The following is a 22,557-nucleotide window of genomic DNA, read 5'->3' on the forward strand; positions in this document are numbered from 1 at the left end:
GGCTTAGGATCCTCCAAGCCACCCCCCTCCCCCCTTGCCTACGACACATGCTTCCTCTCTTTGCAAATATCAGCTGATCTTTCAGCACCTTATCGATTTTTGTGCAGGAATGTTTGTTGACCTACAAACCTACAACTAAAATTCAAAAGTAATTCATTACTTGAGTATAAGTTACTCGGAAAAAGAAATTAAAGTAAACTACTAATTACCGAAATAAAAATGTAATTAGAAGTTACTGAAATACTCAGAAAAGTAGTTAAACTACAGTAACTTCAGTAGAGTAGTTGAACTACGTAACAGTCTGACTAGCAGCAATGTCACCTGGTTTCTCGGCAGTTAAAATTCCAACACCAGTCTGAACGTTCACGACCATAGCTGGGAACATTTTGACAACTGCTCTCCGTAATTACGGAGCGAAACATTCATCAAATAATTTTAGCTGCACGCCAGCCTTAATTACTGTTAAATAACGTTTTCCAAGATTCGAGTAAAGGGTTAATGATAGGGGACTAGCCCTGCCATCAACGTTACCTGTGTTGTCGTGTTGACGGCACAAAATTCGTTCATCCACCGATCTGGGCAACGTACTGTACGTCGTGCAACACATGTTGCTGCTGTTTTTTGCTGCCGAAAGGTGTCACACCCTGGCCACATTGTCTTTTTCGTGCATGTTGTGCCGCTGTTGACAGGGTTGTCGTGCAACACGGGGTTTGAGCAACAAGTTGCCGGAATGATGGACATTACGTTATGCTGCTGTTTCAGTCGTGTTGCCCCAAAGCACCTTAAACGATTACACAAAGGTTGAGGAAGATAATCTACTGAATAATAATTTCAGTTTTTAGCGTGTCTTGGTTCTTTGTATAATCGTATAGTGTTAGTGAGTTAGTGTGCAGAATCTGAGTACATATGTGGAAACTGGATGGAGCGAAGCGACCCTATGCCATGCCAGAGTCATGCAAAGTAAGAGCGTGAGCGCTCCGTGGATGTCTTACTTGCGGGTGCCACCTCCTGCGGTTACGGTGTGAATGAGATTTTTTAGAGCTTTTGGAGTGTGAAACGTAGTAAACGTAGTGTACCGAAAACAGAACAATTGAAACGTGGCGACGCCGAGCAGAACACTGGCACCAGCTTGCGGCAGAAGAGAACAATTGAACACTCAGAACTACCTTAATGTGTTACGGCGAAATAGCCTGCTTGCATTTTTGTCTGTTTTCTGTCACTCTTTCTTGCGCTCTTTCTCTGTGGAAGCCCGAAGCGCGTTCGTGTCACGGAGCAGAATGTCGCAGTGTGTCTGTACACGAGATGTTTTACTCTTGCCAGGAGCAATGTGGCGGCACTCGAGAAAGAAATTCGGCTGTCGCTGGTGTCCAATCAGCGAGGAGACGAGCGTTGAGTCAGCTTTCGGCTGGCAGTCGGCCTGTCGGTTTCCGTTGCTGTCGCGTAACCGGATATGGTTAGGCGCCAGCCTAATAACATATTCTGCTTTAAAAATGAGGGGAGTTTTCGTTTAGGCCCGCTTAGACCGTACTGTTTGCTTGGGTTGCGTTACGTTGGGGGAGCTAGTGTCTGCTTACGCCGTGAATGCCCGGTACATCCGTGCTGCACATGAGGCGTGTCGAGCAATTTAAGGAGTTGCTCTTTACTCAAAATGTAGACTCTTTCCCTGGCGAACACCACTGGGCGGTACTTTGACCTCCCAGAGGACTTCCGGTTCATAAAAAAGGTTGAGCAAAGCCCACCTCGGCACCGCTGCTTGGAATGTCGATGAAACGTAAAATCACCAATTCTCCGAGTGAAAGCTAAAAGAATGAAGAAGGCCGGAGATCTGTTAAAGGTTTCCGAATAGTCTGGTAAACAAGTTGCCTTCCCCGAGCTGTTAAATTGTAGAGCCGAAGGGCGTGTAGCATTTATGCTTTCTAGCACTGGTGACATAAGAAAGCTCGAAAGGCTTGCAGAAACGGAGAGAACCGCAAGTCACTTAGGACGCAAGCGGCAGTTTATGTTTGTAAACACCAAAATAGTGTATACGAAGCGTGTAAGGGCCGGTGACTCATAACGTTACGTAAAGAAACGCAAGAAAAAAAAATATGAAGAGGCCTTTACTGCTTAATTTAGCGTAATCATGTACGCAAATTGTCATACACAGACCTGTTTTTCTTATATAACGACCAGAGTATTTTTTATAGCACGGGTGCACTGCTTATACCATCATATTCAAGACAGTCTGCAAACAGATTAGAATGTAAGTAACCACGAGATGCAGGCTTCAAATGCCGCATGACTATGAGTTCAAGCGAAAACTTGGCACGCGGCATTCGGCCCCCGAATATCGCTGTGACCAATATCAGCAGACTGTATTTTGTATGATGTGTAAACAGTGTAACATCGCATAATACTCCTTGTCCAGGTAAACAGCAACGTCATCAATATACATTTTTTGTTTCCTGACGTTATCAGTCATGTGGGTTGCGTATCTGCTATGCGGAAAGAAAACATAATAAAATGCTTAAACCTGGGCATACACGAGAAAATACAGGTGAGTCAAAACAAGAAAATGTGTCAATCACGCATTTTCTGTAAACATCCTCCAGCGGCGTGAAGAGATGAGAACGATGTTTTACCGCATACGAGAAGTCACGATGTTCAAGGTTGCTCCGCCAAGGTTTTTGAAATCGAGATTCTTCCTGGAAGCAACTCGTCGAAAACTGCTCGAAACCGTGGATGGCCATTGCTGACGTAATGCCTATAATTCCGTCCTAGTCGAGCCGCTTAAACTAATCCTGACAACCAGAAGCAGCAGCTGATATCGCCCCTTGAACATGGACGGGCCTCTGAAGAACCTCCCTTCCTCCTTGTCCGTCACACCTGCAAGTCTGGCTCTTTCACTTTCAGGTGTTTTTCCGCTTGCAGCCTTGGGAACTCCTTCCGTTTGTCAATTGACCTGGCCACAGTTTCCCGACCTTGATGAAAGTATTTTCACCACAACAATTTGTGGCGACACAATATTTCTTTCATTGTGTCTAAGGTTGTGCTTGAAGCATCCTCATCTGCAAAGATTTGAAAAAAAAAAAAAAAAAACGCAGACATTTTTTTTTTTATTGGCTTGCCTCTGTTTCTAAGCGCACGAGGAAATATCAGTGCAGCTGGAACCTTGGACGCCATGTCCACACTAGAGTCACTGAATGTTCCGAGAGTACCGAAATTCCCAATCTTCCTTTCAGAACCGAGTAGCAGCGCAGCAGTCTCGCTAAAACCCATCCCCAGTATGGCGATGCCCTGTGTGGTCGAAGCGAAGCGCGTGCAGTGTAGAGTTCGTTCTCGTGCGAGCTCTTCAATCCACTTTTCTGGTTTGTGGCGACACTTTATATTTTTTTTTTATTAATAAAGTCCTTTCCTTCATTCTGAGCAACACTGTATTCTGAGCGGTGTGTGACTTGCTCCTCGCAGTTGCATCTCTCTTTCTCTCTATCTCTCTCGCCTCGTAACAAATCGAAGACGAGTGTTAGGCTTAGCTTCTGAGGCGTAGAGTTTGAAACGCAGCACCAGCGAAACCCGAGGGAGCGAACAAGCCGACAATCATCTTTGGCGAACCAGATTAGTGGCCACTTGATATATATATAAAAAAAAAAAGAAAACTATACTCGACAACTTTTCTTGGCAATGCACTGGAGGGTACAGGCAAGCGTTCCCTCTCCCATTTTAAGTGCTGAATAAAGCTGTGCGCGGGCTCTCCTCCTCTCTACTGCATTGCCAAGAAAAGTCGTCGCCGAGTATAGGCATAATCAATGCACCCTCCGTTCGGTCCTAACTTATCAATGCCCAGAGCTCCCACCCGTGCTTACCCGCCATGCCCATGATAACGCAAAAACGTTTTATGCATTTTTTCTTTTTTTTTTTTGGGGGGGGGGGGTATTTTTAAAATGGCCGATTCATCTCTTTCGCCGTGGGCTAAACCAGCCAATTGAAACTGGATTTGGAGGGATTGACTTCCGGTAAGCGAACTGAAAGGAATTTGGTACTCTGGGAAGATGCAGTGAGTCTAGTCCACACCTTGGTGCGTCGACGACTAACCACTGTAGCCCAAGCCTAGACTCATCAGGAACGATAGAGCTCTCAAAATGATCGTTTACAGCCTCGCCATTTGAAACTTAAGCATAAATTTATTGGAGATCCCGGAACGCGATGACTATGTGCCCCTAGGGCATTGGGTGCACTCCAAACGATGCCAGTTCTGCTTGGCACGGCCTCAGCGGGTGGCCATCGCCGTGTTGCCAGGAGCCCCTTCCGGGCGGACCGCCTCCGGCGTGGAAGTAGACACACATGGTTCTGTCCGCCGAGTGTTCACCCTTCACTCGTAGCTCCTGCGGTGTCCCACCGGTCTCCTGGGCACCGTCCAGCGTGTGCGCATGGGACACCTCCCCGTTCCACCCGGTGCTGGGCGCTTCCCCACCGTAATCCTGCAAGATGTTGTCGATGGCCGCGAAGAACCTCTGCGAGATGTCTGGATCGTCGAGCGATGTCAGCACGTAGTCCTCATCGCAGTGTGGTGCCGTGGAGCAAGCCTTGGCCTCGGGTCTTGCGGGCTGCTCCAGGACCATGAAGGACGCAGGGTGTGCAAAGTCCCCGGCGTTTTTGGCGGCGGTCCTCCATGTCGAAGAATCGTCCCCGATACCCGACGAACTTTCTCGGCTCGCGTGAAACGCAGCGTCGTTGGACGGGTCTGTGCACTGGAACTCGTAGTGGTCCTTTGGAGCCGCTTTGTCTGAGGACAGGATTTTGTCGATGACCTGCAAAGTAAAGGTAATTTGGCGATTTTGAGAGCGCATTCCGGAGCTTTCTTCGACTTCCCAGGTGTATATACTTCCCCGTTTCGGGGTTGCTCTCAGCACCTTGCAGCTCACATTTCTTACTTCAAACGGCATGTGAGAGCGAGCGATAATGTTTTACCTTCCGGTGCCACTTTTTGATGGTATGCATTTTTATGCGATTTTTGCTTTGCTATGCTCCTTCGATGTAACAGAACGGCGATTCTACATGTTGTTTATGTAGAACACTGAGATGCATAAATTTCCAATTTTAAGTCGGTATTCAAAAAGTTTGAAAACAAGAAATTTGTAGTTTCGAATAAGCAAAGGCCAAATAAGGCTGCACAAAATGTTAACCTCATTGTGCGAGCACAACGTGCCACTGCATAGTACCGCGTCTAAAAAAATACTATGCGAGAATTACAGGTTGGATGCATGCAGACATCAGTTAATTCTTTTGCTTAACAAATAGTGTGCCTTATAAATAAATATTCTTTACAAAGCATTTTTACTGAAACAAAACATTTGCGTTCAGCATGAGGGACATATAAACCTGGCATCCAAAGGGTCAATGCGGAATGCCATGGCGAGATCGGTACAGGGGTCCAGGTTTGGCTAGGCCCTGCTATGCGTCGTGTTAGAATAACACGGTGTTGCTAAAAATAAGTGAGCCTGGTAACTCTATCTGCGGCGTGCCCGAAGTGCAGTGGATAAAGCCTCTCGATCTGTTTGAGACGGATTGGTGGCCGAGTGGGCTAGCGCACAACAATTCTGGGCACGTGGAATGAAAGATCGCGCTGCAGAACCTAGGAATCCTGGGCTCAATCCCCACCCTTGAGTGTTTCAACCTGGATGAACATCGTACCGACGTGCGGTGGTGTATCACTAGTGAGCGGTGCACGCTAAGAACTCCAGTCTGATCGCACCACATTGGAAAATTTGCTCATCTACAGCTGAGAGACAGGTCGCCCGTTTGAGGAAGACACACCAATTTAGTGCAATGTGTTTGTGCTTGTATTCCAAGTAGCGTCAAATGTGTCAGTGCAAAAGGCCCGTGTCTTGAGAGGCATTCCGCAACAAATTGCGGCGCGGCACTGAGATGAGCGGCCCTTGGAAGCGAATGGCGGCGGAGCACCCGCTCAAGGCAGGTATCTCGCGCGTTTCCACAACCATAGTTGGCGGCACTTGAAAGCGTGAATTTTATTGAGGGACTTTAAAAGTGGGCGCTTCTTTAGCAGCCATCATGATCGTTTGTGACGTTGCAGGTAGGGCAGACTGCACCAATTTGGGATCCCTCCGCTCGTCAGCTCGCTTCACGCGCTGTTTGGGTTAAAGCCCGACAAAGCCTGATTCACGCGTTGTGTTTATGTGGTGAAGTGATATTGGCGCTAGAATATTTTACCAAAGCTTGAAAACGTGGCAGGCGTAGTCGTCCTAACTATTATTTTTGGCGCTGAGTTGTCGAAGTGCTGGGATTTTGGCGTCCTCTGCACTACCCCAGTACAGAAAAAAAATGGACAATAAAATGAAAGACATTTACAATCCTTTGTAACGCCAAATTAGAGCGCAGCTCTTGAGGAGGGGGAGGGGCGAAGGTACGGAGAGGAGGGTATGCCCTCCTCCTCATCCGTGCCCTCCCTTTCTCCTCTCCTGCTCGCCTCCCATTTAAGAGAAAATTTCCCGCTAAATTTAGCGAGGAATATTTACCGTTAAATTTAGCCGGGAAATTTTTCTGATAAATTTAGCGGAGAATTTTTCCCGCTAAGTTTAGCGAGGAAAATGTTTCGCTCAATCTAGCGGGGAAATTGTTAGGATAAATTTAGCGGGGAAATTTTTCCTATACAGTTAGCGGGGAAATTCTTTCGCCACATTTACCGGGGAATTGTTTCTGATAAATTTAGCGGGCAGTTTTCCCGCTAGATTTAACGGAGACATTTTTCCTCTAAATTTAGCGGAAATTTTCTTCCGCCAAATTTAGCAGGGAACTTTTTCTGCTAAGTTTAGCTCGGAATATTTTCCGCTAAGTGTAGCGGGGAATATTTTTCGCTAAATTTACCGGGGAAATATTTCTCTTAAATTTAGCGTGGAAAATTTTCCGATAAATTTAGCGGGGAGACTTTTCCGCAACGTTTAACAGGGAAATTTACCCATAATGCAACGGGCGGTGACGTCACGAGTGATGTCACTGGTGACCCTCGTGACGTCACGTGTGACGTAATTAAGGGAAGCGTCCTATAATGCACCGCGCGGTTACGCCGAAGCCACAGGCGGCGTCGACGGCGACGCCACTAAAGCCGAAAATGGGCGCGTAAGAGCTGCGCTCTAAAATTAGAATAAAGGCCTGTTCACACATGTAGCGGAGCGCTACAAGCATAGCGCTAACCTCGCGCTAAGCGCGTGCTGACGGGAGCGTTCGCCAGCTTTGCATCGCACTGTCATAACTGGCGCTCATGGCAGATTATAAGTAGCAGACGACACGTGAGTAGCGCTACATCAGCGCTTCGCTGCATGTGAGAACCGGCCTTAAAGGGGCGATGCAACAATTTTTGTACTTTGCGCAAATACCGCTTAGAACAGATCCCTGACGTTAAGGACATATGAAACACGCGTTCGTTTTTCACTTCACGCAATAGAAGTCCCAGAAAAAAATTAAAGAAAAACGAGCAGCGTTCACCCCCTCAACTCGCAGCCAGAACAAGCGGCCACGCGATCTGGAGCCGATTATATGCCGCCAATGTAGATCATAGCCACGCGCTGGGGTTGGCAAAGCACAGGACACGCGCTGAGTTCCAGACATTGTTATGGCTCGGCTATTGTCGTCGTCGCAGCGATTGGACGCGGGCCACTACCCGAATGCTGCTCGAGCTAGTAATTATCACGAGCCCAAATCGAGTGCCCACGCAGTGCTCGGGTCCAATCTATGAACAGCATTCAAATATCGTCATATGGGTGTACTGCGATACCCACGTTACGTCATGAAATTTCGCAAAGGAGAGATTGAATGAAAATGATCGCTTTTGTCCTTGAAATTACACCGCAACAAAGGAGTTCCTTGGCCAGTGGCGTTGCGTGCGAGTATCCTTGAGTCCCACTAGTGCCAGTAAGCTCGTGTATAGTGAAAAACATTCCAACTGAATATCGTTGCACAGTTCCTTTAACCAGCACTGTACCCCCCCCCCCCCCCACAACATTTACCTCGGCGAATAGGGCATATTTCTTAATATTATTTGGACAAAAAAAAAACTGAAAAAGGAATGTCTTATTAAATTAAATATAGAAAAACTAAATTCGAGAACCTATCGGGCGCGTAATAAACACACCAGTGAAAGCGACTCCGTGTATCATGTTGGTTCCAGTCTGTTCTGTGAGGGCTGGTCTCTGATTAGTTCTAAGTTGATTCCTTTTTTTTTAATTTTGGAAGCCAGTGAACAAACATTTCCTCAAAATAGGTGGCAAAGAGAATTTGGTTTCCGGAGTCGTTTCGAATCAATCCCTGCTTACTCACCCGCTCGACGCGAAGCGTGCAAGGCCCTGTCGCGATCGAAGTGTGTTAAATGTAGTAATTCGGGGACGCTTCAGCGTCCCCCCAAAAAATGAAGTATACACCTGCTGTACGTTACTACCATGTGTATGTTTAAATTTTTGGACCCCCCAAAAATGCGCATATTCCGTGAAGCCCTTTTGAGCGAGCAATATTAAATTTGTAAACAATTATTAGTTGAAATCGAATAGAACAAATTAATCGATCTCCTGAATTAGGCGGGCCATGACTGACAATTTTAGAAGTTATGGACATTTCTCTTTTTTGTTTTGTTTTTAGCAGAAGTCGCCATGTGAGACACTTTGTTCCACATATTCGACGCGAGAAAAGTTAAGCGCAGTTGCTGACGAGTATTTGCTAGTCAGCAACTGTCTAGTCACACTTAGATAGAACCGTAGGTATGGACAAGCTCAATGTAGCTAATACAAACGTGCGGCGCTTTGTAACGCAACCAACCTTGGCGACTGCCGTCAAAATTGAAATGCGCCTTTTAAGTGTGACATTAATCATCTATGGAGAGGGGGAACAAGGGTGACAAAGAACAAACACAAATAACCAAACACAGCTACGTGACTGGTGCACGACTAAAAAAGAATGAAAACCTTTTACAACTCCCTGAAACACCAAATTAGAGCACAGCTCTTGAGGAGGAGGGGGAGGGTACTGAGGGGAGGGTATACCCCTCCTCCCTCCTCCTCACCTTCTCATCCTGCCTGCTGCTCCTCCCTCAGAGCAGCGTCGGCGTCGCCATCGGCGTAACCGTGAGGTCACGTGACGTTCATGACGTCACGTGACCCTCGTGACCTCACGAGGGTCACGTGACTTCAAGGGGGTCACGTGACCTCACCGGGGTCACGTGACCTCACCGGGGTTACTTGACCTCACCGGGGTCACGTGACCTCGCGGCGGTCACGTGACCTCAGGGGGCCACGTGACCTCACGTGGGTCACGTGACCTCAATTTACGCCGACGGTGACGCCGACGCCGCTCAAGCCGGAAACAGCCTTCTTAGAGCTGCGCTCTAAAAAATCGCGTGGACCTGGTATCGAACCAGGGAGCGCTGTACCTGGTATCGAACCACTGGAGCGCTCTACCCACTGAGCTAACCACTAGTTACATGTCAGTAGATCAAACCGGTTTCATCAGCTGCCACCATTCTAACATCAACAAAGGTAAAAGGCTTGCACTTCAAGGTTAGGAATATAGTCTAATTAATGCAAATGTGCAAGCGAGCTGGACAAGAATGACCAAAAATAATCCCTGGGGAACCGGTTTGTTCTTTGTCCCCTTTCTCCAGGAATTATTTTGTCATTCTTGTCCAGCTCGCTTGCACTTTTGCATTAATCGCGCTCGCTTGCACTTTTGCATTAATTGCACTTTTGCATTTTTAAGGTTATTGTCATAACCTTAAAATGCCGGCCGACTTGTTGGTGTTAGACTGGTCGCAGCTGATAAAACCCGTTTGCTCTACTGACGTCTAACTCCTGGTTATCTCAGTTGGTAGACCGCTCCACTGGAAATGGATAGGTCCTTGGTTCGATACCAGGACCAGGTTGATTTTTTAGGTCGCCCACGAGTCACCTAGCTGTGTTTGAAGATTTGTGCTTGTGCTTTGTGTTCCCCTTCTCCAATAAATATTATAGTTTTTATTGTCCAGCGCGCGTGCACCTTGTCATTAATTGCATTATCATCAGCGCCTTCTAAGGTCGGTTAACACGTAGAGGGGCAGGCCTCTTTCAACACTAGGAAGACAGCTGATCCAGCGCCCACTTGAATGGTAACTCTGCACTTATGCCGCGCTGTCTCAGCTCTGTATCACTAATATAGCGCAAAGTCAGCGCTGCAAGTGCAAGTTCAGCGCTATTTCCAGCGCCGTCTGACAGCTCTGAAATAGCAATGTGCTGTGTAAGTGAACATGTATTCAACCGGAACTTTATTATTTGCCTTAAAAGACATACAGCGCAAAAATACAAGACGTTTACAAATCTTTGTAATGCAAAATTAGAGCGCAGCTCTTGAGGAGGAGGAGGGGAGGGTATTGAGGGGGAAGGGCATGCCCCTCTCCCTCCTCCATCCCCTCCTCATCCAATGCAGTTTCGCCGCTAAATTTAGCGGGGAAAAGGACGTCGCATGAGTTGGTGTCACGTCATCTATGAACATATTCAGTTAGTCCACTAGATATAGCGTGAAAATTGACGTCACGTGACGTCAACACCAATTTAATTCCCACTAAATTTATCGGTGAATTGAATTGGTGTCGAGGTCACTGTCCCACTATCAAGGGTCAGCGGTCCTGCATCACTGACAGTTTTTAGAGCGCAGCTCTTAGGGGCCCGTTTCCGGCTTGAGCGGCGTCGGCGTAACCGCGAGGTCACGTGACAACCTGAAGTCACGTGACCCCCTGAACTCACGTGACCTCAAAAAGTCACGTGACCCCCTGGAGGTCACGTGACCTCAAGGAGTCACCTATCCCTCAGTACGCTTCCATCTTCTCTGCGCTCTAACCGGCGTTACATGGAATTGTAAACGGCTTTTATTTTTTTTAGCCCCCCCCCCAATCCTTTTTAGGTTTAGTATTACACTGTTGAGCCGACGGCCGCTCCTACCCATGGTTGTGATCTTGTTCTTTTACAAAATCACAACGAATAATTAGTCTGCCTATCGACTGCAGTGTCAACAATGAATAATTAGATGCCCGAAAAATACTGTACATTATAGCGCGAGCGACTTTTTACATATATTAACAGCTGTGTTTTTGCTTTGTGCCACCTGACGCTCGTGGGAACAATATACGAGAAACTGCCTTTTGATAACACTCTTGAATATTCACGACAGGTGGGGAAATATCAAGACCTCCACGGTTCACTTAAGGAAGGCTGGCCATTAGCCTCACATCTGCTCTATCCAGGAGGCTGCGACGTGACCGTGCAGCTGAATCAGCTCTACCAAAGTGACACCCTGGCTGTGTGCCTGGAGAGGACAACCTCTGACCTGGAACACGGAATCCGCGTGCATCTCTATGGCCGAGGACATCATGTTGGCCATGCTGCACGGGTCCGGCGCCTGGCGGTAGTCCTGCCGACGGGAGGGACCAGGACTCGTGATGGGACTCCCGCCGCACACGCACTCGAACGGAGGGCACAGACAGTGCGGGGTCTCGCCTGCCGAGCAGAGGGAGAATTCGCACACTACAGCTTTTCTTCCGACTTCCTTCTGAGGTTTTCTTTGAGAGAATGAGACGCGGCATCAACATGGTATATGGCAGGGCGCTGGCCTTCTGTCAAAAGCAGTGAAGGCGCAATAAAACTTTGTTTTTTTTTCAACAAGCAGCACATCCTATTGCTATATAACCGAGGTATTTCTCCGGTAAACCAAATGAGGAAATCGTGACGTCACTTCAAGAGACACTGCGGCATGATTTGACCTTGATTGTGACGTCACGTAACATCAAAATGTCACTTGGAACTATGGGGCCAGGTGATATCGTAACATAAACATTTACGTCACGTGACATCATGACGTCACTTGGAATAAACTATGACGTCAGGACAAGAGGATCGCTCCGTTTCTGACCTTGCTACGGTGCGACCAACTCCAACACGAGCAAACAAGGTCCCTGGAGGGCTTCCATATAAAACTTTAAAATATATACATTTTTAAAAGTTATTTTTTTATACTTGACAAGATTGCCATGCCTAAAATACGTTTATCAGTTCGTAAGGCCGGCACGCACATGCCTCTCTGCGCGGAAATAATCGAAATTCAGCCCTGGATCAGCGACGAGCGCTACTGTCACTACTAAGTGGTGATTTAGCGTTGCATTGTATACAAATAAGATAGATATATCAGAGCGCTGATACATTGTTAATATAGCACCAAATGAGCATATGCCTATAGCGGCGAGTTAGCGCTGTTGTGATAAAAAGGCATTCAATCTAGGTGCATTAATTTATGCGTCAGGTCATCACATAGCCCGACATCCTGTAATAACACCATTGGCTATCGCAATGGTCCCACGATCGAAAGGAAGAGATGCAGCACGCCCAGCCTCGAAGAAGACCTGTTAAGGCGGTCAGCTGTATATTGTATTTTTGGTTGTAACGCTTTAATGTCTTACTTTCTCATTTTGCTTTAAAGTCTCACATTTGCAATTCACTTTCACCAAGATGGTCTCACAAAAAGTGTACCATTTTCATTTAGGCCGGCCGCAGTAGCGACTCAGCTCTTGCTCGTGCAGTCCACACCCACAGCGATGCCCTGGACGGCAAAAAAAAACCTTGGGGGTCGTTAAACGTGCTGGGATCAGTTCTGTTCATCGTTTTCCTCAAAGACGTCGTTCTTGAACTTAATTACAAAACTCTTCTTTATGCCGATAATCGGGCCATTATACACCCCTTCCTATCAAGGTACTTCTACAGCCCCCCCCCCCCCCCCCCAAGAAGATGTAAAAGAAATCCCCATGTAGTCCACACACACCCAGTTGAGCTTAAACCTTGAAAGTGCTCCATAATGCTCGCCGCAAGCTAACATCGCGAGCACGGCGACCAGCACTGACTACGAATTGTCCGCCAGCCCCAGAAACGAATGTTTAAAACGCATGGGGGCTAAAGAGGACAACTGGCTCAATATGTAGATGCTGTCACGGCACGTGCGTATCCTCACGAAAACGTCCAGGCCGCTCCCTTGCAAAGATGTAGCCGATCTCACGGCCGCTCTCCTAGGACCCAAGCTCGAATACCCTGCCCAAACTGGCTCCCCTAAGTTTCTCGAGTGAGCCGCCCGGTTCGTTTCAACAGGTACATCCGAACGGCGTAACCTCTCCATGCAGCACATTTCTGCGAGGGAGTCTCGTTTCAACCTCCGACGAGATCGGTCGACTTCCCCGGCCCCCGCAAACCACAGAGACCGAGAACGTGATCCTATTATAAACATCGAGCCTCGCTTTCGGCCAGGTGCTCGGCGCGGCAGGCCCTCTATCCAGCCTGGCGCGAGGCACGCCTGGCCCCAATTTCCTACACCGTGGAACCTGAAAACTCCGCAGCCGCCACCCCGACCCCCCTTAAGAATGGAACACCATCAGTTTTCGCAGCCCGCATCACCCATTTATGTTAACCATCATCAATCGGGCGATCGGAGGCATCTCAATCAGCTCCATCTCCTGCCATTTTCTCTAAAATGTCCTCTCCCCTGCCGCCGCCCTCGCCGCTAAAGAAGCCAAGCCCAAATCTCTATCGAAAAACTAAAACCTACTCAAAAAGTGATCGCTGCACAGTTTTACTCTGAACACAAAAAGGTACGCTCCTCATGCTTAAGGAGTTCCACCTCCCAGACAACGCTCGTGTTTCTGTCACCACCTACGCGTCAACGGGCCACAATACATGCCGTTGGGTGATTTACGGAATCACCGACGCGACCCGTCCCCAGATGCAAGCAATGCTGCAAGTAGAGGGAGACAACATTTTGGAAGCCCAAGGATGGGCCTCTCCAGCACTATGAAAATCGTCTTGGCGCCACGTGCTGGTCAACAGGTGCCCCTACTGCTGTCAGCTCTAACGCCCCAAGAGCCAACTCTGTACCCAATGCTACCATATAGGACACCGGCAGGACGGTTGTCTGAATCGTCACCAACCCACAATCTGCTCCGCCTACAGTCGCCCTTTCACACCAAACCACGATCAAGGCCTCTGTGAACTTCATTGCCATTTTTGTGGGGAGTCCCCTCCCCCCTCTCTTCCCCTCTCCTTGTCCTTCAGACCCCGCTGTCCGCAGAGGGCAGCAGCAACACAAGCAACAGTGACCACCACCTACCGCCAACGACACGGCATCTAGAGCCTACCTCCCCATACCCCGCCTCCCAGCAACCCTTCCGCTACACCTCGCCGACCACGCACCCCCATTTTCACCAGCAACCGCTTTGCTGCCCTAAGACGATCCAACAGCCGACCCTGCAGCCGCACCGCTCGCTGGTCTCCCTGCTGCACCTGCCGGTTTTTATCTCCCTCGCGTCGCCGCCTCACGGGACTGCCGAGGACGCAAGCCCTCATGCTGGCCCTCAAATTTCCTCGGCTAATATTGCACCCAATTGCAACATTTTGTACACCGCGGCTCTTAATATCATTCATCATTTGAACAAGCCACTTCCCCCTTCTCCTCCCCCCCCCCCCCAAAAAAAAAAGAAGAAAACCTAAGCTTTCCTACCCCCTTCCGCTCCCGCTCCACCCAACGCACTACAAGCCTTTCCCCCTCTCAACACCGCTACCATAGAGGTACAGCACTCCCCTTCTACACTCGCTACCTTTCTTGCTGCCATCAAAAAGCTTACCATCCGCGTTCCTACCATCTACATCAGCACGGAAAGTACTATCAAAGAGCTCAACACTAAGAACGCGCAGTCAAACGCGCACATCGAGCAGATATATACGCAGCTTTCGATCATTTCACCGGGGTGCAGGAACAACTGCAGACACAACTAAAAACTATCACGAAGCACACTCTACTAGCGCCCTACCCCCTACCCCCTCCTCCCCTTCACCCGCCACTAGGGACATAAAAAACCCCACCACACTTTACATCATGGCCTCCAAATACATTCTTCAATGGCACTGTCGCGGGCTTCTCAGGATGGCCGCAGCTTTTCGCCTCTAGCCTAAAATATCTTACCGATTCTACCGCCATCATCCTTTTGCAAGAGACGCTCGCCTCTACTATATTACTGGCTACGCTTCTTATATTGAAGCAAGCATACTTCCCAAAGGTCTAACACATACCTCTATATATACCGTCACCTACGTTCCCGAAACACAGTCCGCTGTAAAGCTCGACACCAGTCCCTACAACACGCCACATACAGAACACGTATGCATTCTCACAAAGCTTCCTCCCTCCTCTATCCCATCTTAATATTCAATACCTTCTGTACCCCGTCCGCCGAATACTCCCTCGAATGGCTTGCACACCTCCTTCAGGAGCCCCTTGCTCCCCCGTCGTACAGGCTGGAGATTTCCACGCTCCCCATCCCGACTGGCTCCACAGATACAGCACACACTCAAGCCATCCCCTTCGCACCTCCACCCAAAACCTCGGCTTTACCCAATGTAGCAACCTCACATCACCCATACGTCAAAACAATAGTGTTCATATCCGACCTCACATAGGCCCTTCAGCTGACCCCGGCCATTGACTCACACCTTCTCCAACTTTGGCATGAACACCACGCCCTCTTCAAAGACGTGAAAACAAAACAAAAAAGAATCATTTGCTCAAATCAAAGCTGGATACCCTGACAGCGAAGGCCCTGGACTACGCACGAAAGTTGGAGACAATCAACAGACTCCACCTCTGCGACTCGCTTAGTGGACAGCTGCTCACAGCCTGAGTATGACAGATATTCCAAGCGATGTCCGGGGAGGAGTGTGTTGACACACACATTCTACAGTTACAACTCTCTACTGGCTTTGCAGATCTCGATCTCGCTACCGGACTCCACACCAAATTATTTCCCCCGCAACCTATCTTACCAGCACTAAACCCACCAAAAGGTAAGCCCACTGCCGTTCCCATTGATGCTGATTTCAGCGCAGCCGAGCACCGCACACCCCTTTTTCAGTCGCAACAGCGCAGGACCCCTGGCCCTGATAGCATCATTTATACTCAACTCCGCAATCTCCCTCAGAGAGCCCTAAAAACCTTCCTCGTCTGCATGGCACACGGGTATCCTTCCCGGGGAGTGGAAAACTTCCCGCATCGTTCCTATCCTGAAAGCTGGTAAGAAACCTATCCTAGACACCCTTCGACCTATCTTGCTTACGTCTTGTGTTAATAAACGCATGAATAGAATGGTCATCGCTCGCCTCTCATTGCATCTCGGCCAACCTGATTCCCTTCAGTGGACAATGACTGGATTTCCTGCCCAAGTTTGCACACAAGACAGGATATTTCGCATCCAGCAGGAGGTTTATCAATACTCCAGCATCCATCAACTGCGCTGCATCGTTGATCTCGACTTCCAAAAGGCTTTTGATACCGTCTTCCACTCAGCCATTCTCAAACAACTCCAACGTCTCACCCTTAGCTCTTACATCTTCAACTATATCGAACACTTTCAAACTAGCATCTGCCACGCAATGCAGCTACCAAGCTACCGCCAAAACTATTGCGCACCATCTCGCGGAGTTCCCCAAAGTTCTGTTCTCTCCCCTGCGCTCTTCAACCTCTCCCTCCGGTCTCTTCTCCTTTTCCTTGAGAGAGTGCCTTCTCTCTCCTTTGGGCACAACGCAGACAACGTAATCCTTTGGACTTTCACAGGCAACCCCGGCACTATTTCTTCCACTATTCAACAAGGTATAGATATCATCGTCCACTACTCCCACCCCCAAGTAGGGCTCACGTTTTCTCCCACTAAATATGAAATTCTCGTAGTCCCTAACACCCCAACCGGTAACGCGCTGAAGCTGACTGGGACCTCATTTAACTCACCCTGCACGACACCCCCTTCCTCGTCAACGAACCATCAAAGTCCCCGGCTTCTAACTCACGGAAGATGGCAAAGCTACCAAATGGCTTCACTCCTGCGGGTGTCGGCTCACACAACTCACCCGATTTGGTCTCACAACTCACATAATTTGTTCATGTGGCCAAATTATGGGCCGCGTGGCCCGCCAACACTAGGGCGTCGAGGAGCATGACGTAAGTCGTCTCACTGAGGATATTTTCTACTCCCGGGCTATGTACGCCCTAAAGTACCTACGCCTTACCCACTCCCAACTAGAGCAACTCAAAAGACCTCTCCGACTCGCCGCCCGCCTGACTCTCGAAATACCTTTCAACACACATATTTTTAAAGTTCAAGAAAGCGGTCTCCCCCCCTCCCCCGGCCACACGAAGCGGCATGCACCTCTTAGCGCAAAAAGTATGCCTCCGTCTCAAACATCGCGGGGGACAGACGCTCCCCTTTCTCCACTACGACATCACCAACCTTCCCCCATCCCACCGAAAGCACCCCCGTGAACTTTTCCTCGCATTCACATCCCTTTTCTACCTCGCGACATGCACCAAGTGAACCATGCTAGCCGCAGAAAGACTCGCATTTGAACATTACGCCATCGACACCCCGACTCCTCACATCACATGAGCAGGTACTTCATACCTTCATGGGCCTCGGGAAGACTCGGCGGCCTGTCGTCCCTCCCCAACAACCCCACTCGTCGCTCACTTCTTCCATGTCTCCACCACCCTCTCCCTCGATCCGAAGCCTTAGCCTCCCCCATTCTCTGCCACTCCTCTCTTTGCTATCCCATGATCCTCACCGACAGTTACGATGCGCTTCGCGTCTCCACTGACCACACTTTATTCCCACATTATCCACATATCCTCAGTCTACCGACTGAAAGGTCTTGTATGTATAAAACATTGTTGGTCCAATAAACGCATATGATCAAATAAGATCATATAAGAGCATGGAAGAACCTTAAAAATACATTTAAGATCAATAATCTTATAAGGTTATTGTATGCTCTTATATGACCTTATTTGATCATATGCGTTTATTGAATCAAGAAATTTCTTATAGATATAAGCTTTTCTTTCCTAGGTTACCTAGCCCCATAACCCCACACCCCAGACTCAATTTGGATCCACACCACGCCGGAGCGCCGGGCAACGAGTTGGCTGACCAACTCTCTCGCGCTGCAATCCGCCAGGGAGACTCGCTCACTCCCTGGCTTGACCACTACCACCCCCGGCCTGTCAGGAACGAGCTGAATGCCGTTAATCCCTTCAAGAGCTCCTGGGTGACTCCTGCCTACCCCCATCCCCCTGCAAACTTCTTCCCCGCCAAGACGCCTCTCCTGTCCGGCAAGCATAGACACAGTCTCCCCACCCCTCACATGATTCACTATCTTGAACGATCCTCCTTCCGCCCCCGATTCACTCACTGCTTGGATTATCCTGTCACTTTAAATGTACTCTGGGACTGCCCAAGCGCCATTCTATCCCGTTAACAGCACCTTGACTCCCTCGCACTTGGTTCCCAACCTCATTCTCTCCAGTAGTGGCTCTTCCACAGTGAAAACACGGACGCGGTGGCATGGTAAACGCCCATATCAGCGATGTCCTACCGGACGCCTAAGACAGTATTATTTTTTTTGTCTCTGTGTATGTTTGTATGTTATTGTACGGCTTTCAACTGAGGGCCTTTTGATTTTCAATAATGTTTACTCCTCCCTCTTTCTCTCTGCGAGGTACGACACGGCTTGCCTCAGATTCCTGCTCACTATGCTTCATCCTTCCGGTGCCCACGTTCCCGTGATCCCTTCTCCCCTATCCAGTCGCCTCTTTGGTAACCACGCAAGAAACGGCGACCTGCCTTAAATATCAAGGTGGGTAAGTTGGAGCTTGGTTCAACATACTGATTATATAGAGCACAAAGGTGCAAACGAGGACACGATGTAGACAGGACAACGCTATAACCTAGCAAACCTCCGACGTTTTTGGGGTATCACATTGTTCCTGACGGCGAAATAATAAAATCTTGCTCCGCGCGTTTCGACCACACACAAATCGAAATAGAAATACATAGGGTCGGATGGTGGGAATACGTAAAATGCCAATGTATACGAAAGCGAATTTACCAAAATATTAAGGTGGGCTGGTTGGGTCAAGATACTGAATATACTATAAAATGCAATGGGACAGACGAGGACATAAAGTAGACAGGACAGCGCTATAACCCAACAAACCTCCAATGTTCTGTGGCATCATGCTGCCCTCTCTACTTCATGCTCTCGTCTGCCCCTTCGCGCTTTATACCATATTCAGCGACCTTTCTCCCATTCGGGGACGCACCTAGCGCCATGTCATTTATTCCTCCCGCGCACCATATCGCGGTGGCGCTCCTTCCCTCGCTTCACTCGACTTCTGCTTGAATGAGCAAGATGAGATAAGAACAGTACACCGCCAAGTTGCGCGGCATCTGTGTACGCCATAATTCCCCCTTCCCTCCTTTTTCTATTTTTACTTTATTTTGGTGTACTATACTCCGCGACAACTTTTCTTGGCAGTGGAGTGTAAGGTACAAGCCCGCGTCCCCTCTCCCATTTTGAGTGTGCGCAGGCTCTCCTCCTCCCCCATTTCCAGGGAGAGGAGGAGAGCCCGCGCAAACTCAAAATGGGAGAGGGGACGCGGTCTTGTACCCTACACTCCACTGCCAAGAAAAGTTGTCGCGGAGTATAGGTTTACTGGTAATGGTCCTCAACCTTTCTAGCGCAGCTCAACCCTCCTGGGTGGAAATAAGGAGTGATATTATATTACCCATATTGTAGTTAGTTTGACGTAACAAGAAACTACCACAAAAGCGACAAGAGCATAACCAATAGTCCACCAAGCAGTCAACACATGTGTGTGTGTAACAGCTCAGAAAGACGATGCAGTCTGGTACGTGGTTCAGTCGCGACCTCTGAAGATCTTGGATAGGCCACTCTCAAATGTGCTAATGAGCGTAAGGGAGAGGGGGGGGGGGGGACGTTAGGCTTGGAGCGAAAATTTAACCCTGAACCTCCGTTTGTGAAATGCAAAAATTGGTGACTCTTGGATCCTCTCGGTATTTAGTCATTTTCATGGCAACTCGCACGTGCGTTCATGGGCGACATTATAAAACATAACGTTTCTTCCCGGATGATGAAAAAGTTGGTATGGAAACCGTTACCTTTCAAATTACAGAAGTGACGTCACACGGTATTGCAATCCTCGGAAGCATTACATGCTTCTTCCTTACCGTGAGAAGAAATTCAAGATATTTTAAAGGTTTCTTATAGAGCCCCATACAATAAAATATGTCTACAGAGGCTTGACTGAAATAAACTTTCTTAATCGTTTCACTCAATATAACCCAGGGAGGGTGGAAGGGCGAACGCTTTAGAGGGCGAGAGTATAGAAGGATGGAGCCACTTAAACCACGGATAGCGTTTGCCATTTAAGGGAGGACACCTCCCGCGCTGATTGGTTGGTTGTGCGCATGCGTGTGTTGCCGCGTTGGGAGGAGGATGGCGGATGGAGAAGGCTGAGGGTACAGATCGTCCATATTTTTAACACCTACTCTCACCTTTTACCGCTGCACATAATACACGTGATCCGAATTGAGCGGTTGTTCAAAACACTCTCAAATCTACCAGTTCAAGAAAGTTGGGGACAGAGGCCAGGCAGGCGTCCGTACCGAAGGCCGGCCTCCTCGGTTCGGCCTGCAGCGGCGGCTGGGAGAACAACTCGACCCTGGGCACCTTGACCAGGTACTCGAGGTTCAGCTGCGGCTGGTCGCGCCAGTCCATGGCGCCCTGCTCGTATGCCGCGGGGCAGAACTGTGGAGGAACGGAAGACGAGTGAGGAAAGCCGGCTAAGGTAACCCCGCCCGCTTTACAGGCAGTTCCAACGCCAAGCTTCACACACTTGCATTCGGGTGTAACTGACTGCATTGTACAGCCTCCTGCTTAACCACACGAGAGAACACACTACCGCCATCTACCAGGTTGCCAAGAACACTTGCGATTTCTTTATGCTTGGTTGCTTACTTGCGTATCATTCTTTCACCTTGTGCTTGATAGCCTTTGACAACGTTATAAACGGCATTTATCGTAGCACGTACATTTGATCTCGTGAATACTACGAAACGTTCATTCTAGTTCAACGCGGTTCCAGGGCTACCACATAGACTGCGTCAGCATTTCAGCGTCTGAGCGATTACTAGACCAAAAGGTCAGGCAGGTCAGATTTGGCAAACTAATAAAACGTTTAGTGACTGAATCACGAGGAAGCACAAGGCGTCACAAAGCACTCACCAGCAACCAAACACAGTTGACCCACATTCAAATTTCTCCAAAGTGTAGTTCGATAAAACCGGGTGTTTTTTTAAAGCTTGGGAGAAGAGCGTGTTGGTTTAAGTCATGGATGAAGAAAGAATAAAACAATTAAAACAGGGACAACACAACCGCATCTTTCAACTAGCAACAGACGAGTAAACTTTCAACAGCGAGCAGCCGACTATACCCAGTAGGAGTAGGGGAGAGAAGGGGGAGAGAAGGAAAGCGAAGTGCAAGTCAGAGTGGTAGGGTTATCTCGGATTTTAAAAATTCAGCCTCAGTTTTCGTCAGCAGGAGGGAAGGGTTTGACACGTTGTTTTTTGCTGTGGTCGTGGCGAATGATTTTATGATTTCCCTGCCGAATCTGCTGTCATGCCCCCCAGGATTTTTGTGTCATCAAGGAGGGGATGACAACGCAAACACGAACGGGCATGTATGACTATGGGATGATAAGAATCTGGAGAGACCTTAGAAACTTCTTTGTGATGTTCGCGGAGTCTGTGATTGGTGCATCTGCCGGTGTGCCCTATGTATTGATGGCCGCAGCTCAAGGGGACGGAGTAAACTTTCTTCTCTTTGCATGAAATGAATTTCTTTTCGTGTTTGGCAGTGCAGCCAATCGGAATCCAGTTGTTGTTCATTTGTTGACAGAGTTGTTTAAGACGCATGCGGCACGAGAAGACAACATTCGTGTCGAACTTTGAGGCAATGGATTTTATCTGGTGGGCTGAATTGTGTACGTAAGGAATGACGGTGAATCGGGCTTTCTTTTTTGTGGCTGGTGACTGGCGATCAGGCCCGCAAATCATCCTTTCCATTACAGATCGGAGAAGGTCGACGGGAAACCCTGCCCTGACGAGCCTCATGTGCTGCAATTTGAAGCTATATTCTGAAAGATGACAGCAAGACTTCGTGAAGGATGAAGAAAACAACGATTTGATGATACCGTGTTTTACCGACTTCGAATGGGCGCCAGAAAACGGTAGGACAGGTTTAGCAGACCTTTGTTGAAATGCCCAGCAGAGTCCAGTGGCACTGACATGAAGCCGCAAATCTAGGTACTGAAGACCTTCATTCGATGGTTCTTCCTTCGTGAATGTAAGGCCTGACGAAAAAGCGGAAAAAACAGCTGTAATGTTATCTGGAGAAGTTCGAGCAGGATGAATGAAATTTTGGTTTAGTTGCGTAGTAAAAAATATTTCCCACGTTTTACAAGTGTTTAAATTCTAGTTTCCCTTTTTCCCTAGCTGTCATGCTTTTACCCACAATGTGGGAAATTTCTCACGATTCGGCAACACTGGTTGCGAGCCGATTGTTTCTTTTCGTTCCGTCTTGTTCCGGGCTTTCGCTCACCGAGCTCCTC

The 22,557-nt window shown here is 48.5% G+C and overlaps 1 protein-coding gene across 1 annotated transcript; it reads right to left on the reverse strand.

Moving 5' to 3' along the window:
• Positions 1-4,146: 4,146 nt before the first annotated feature.
• Positions 4,147-20,693, reverse strand: LOC8038856. Its single transcript, XM_029982683.3, has 3 exons — positions 20,555-20,693; positions 11,338-11,507; positions 4,147-4,787 (listed from the first exon to the last, which is right to left on the reverse strand). Exons 1-3 carry the CDS (start codon positions 20,664-20,666, stop codon positions 4,197-4,199), a joined length of 873 nt encoding a protein of 290 aa, XP_029838543.3. The 5' UTR covers positions 20,667-20,693; the 3' UTR covers positions 4,147-4,196.
• Between the last annotated feature and the right edge of the window lie 1,864 nt (positions 20,694-22,557).

The sequence above is a fragment of the Ixodes scapularis genome, unplaced genomic scaffold (assembly GCF_016920785.2).
Source record: "Ixodes scapularis isolate PalLabHiFi unplaced genomic scaffold, ASM1692078v2 PGA_scaffold8__174_contigs__length_109621045, whole genome shotgun sequence".
NCBI classification, from domain to species: Eukaryota; Metazoa; Arthropoda; class Arachnida; order Ixodida; family Ixodidae; genus Ixodes; species Ixodes scapularis.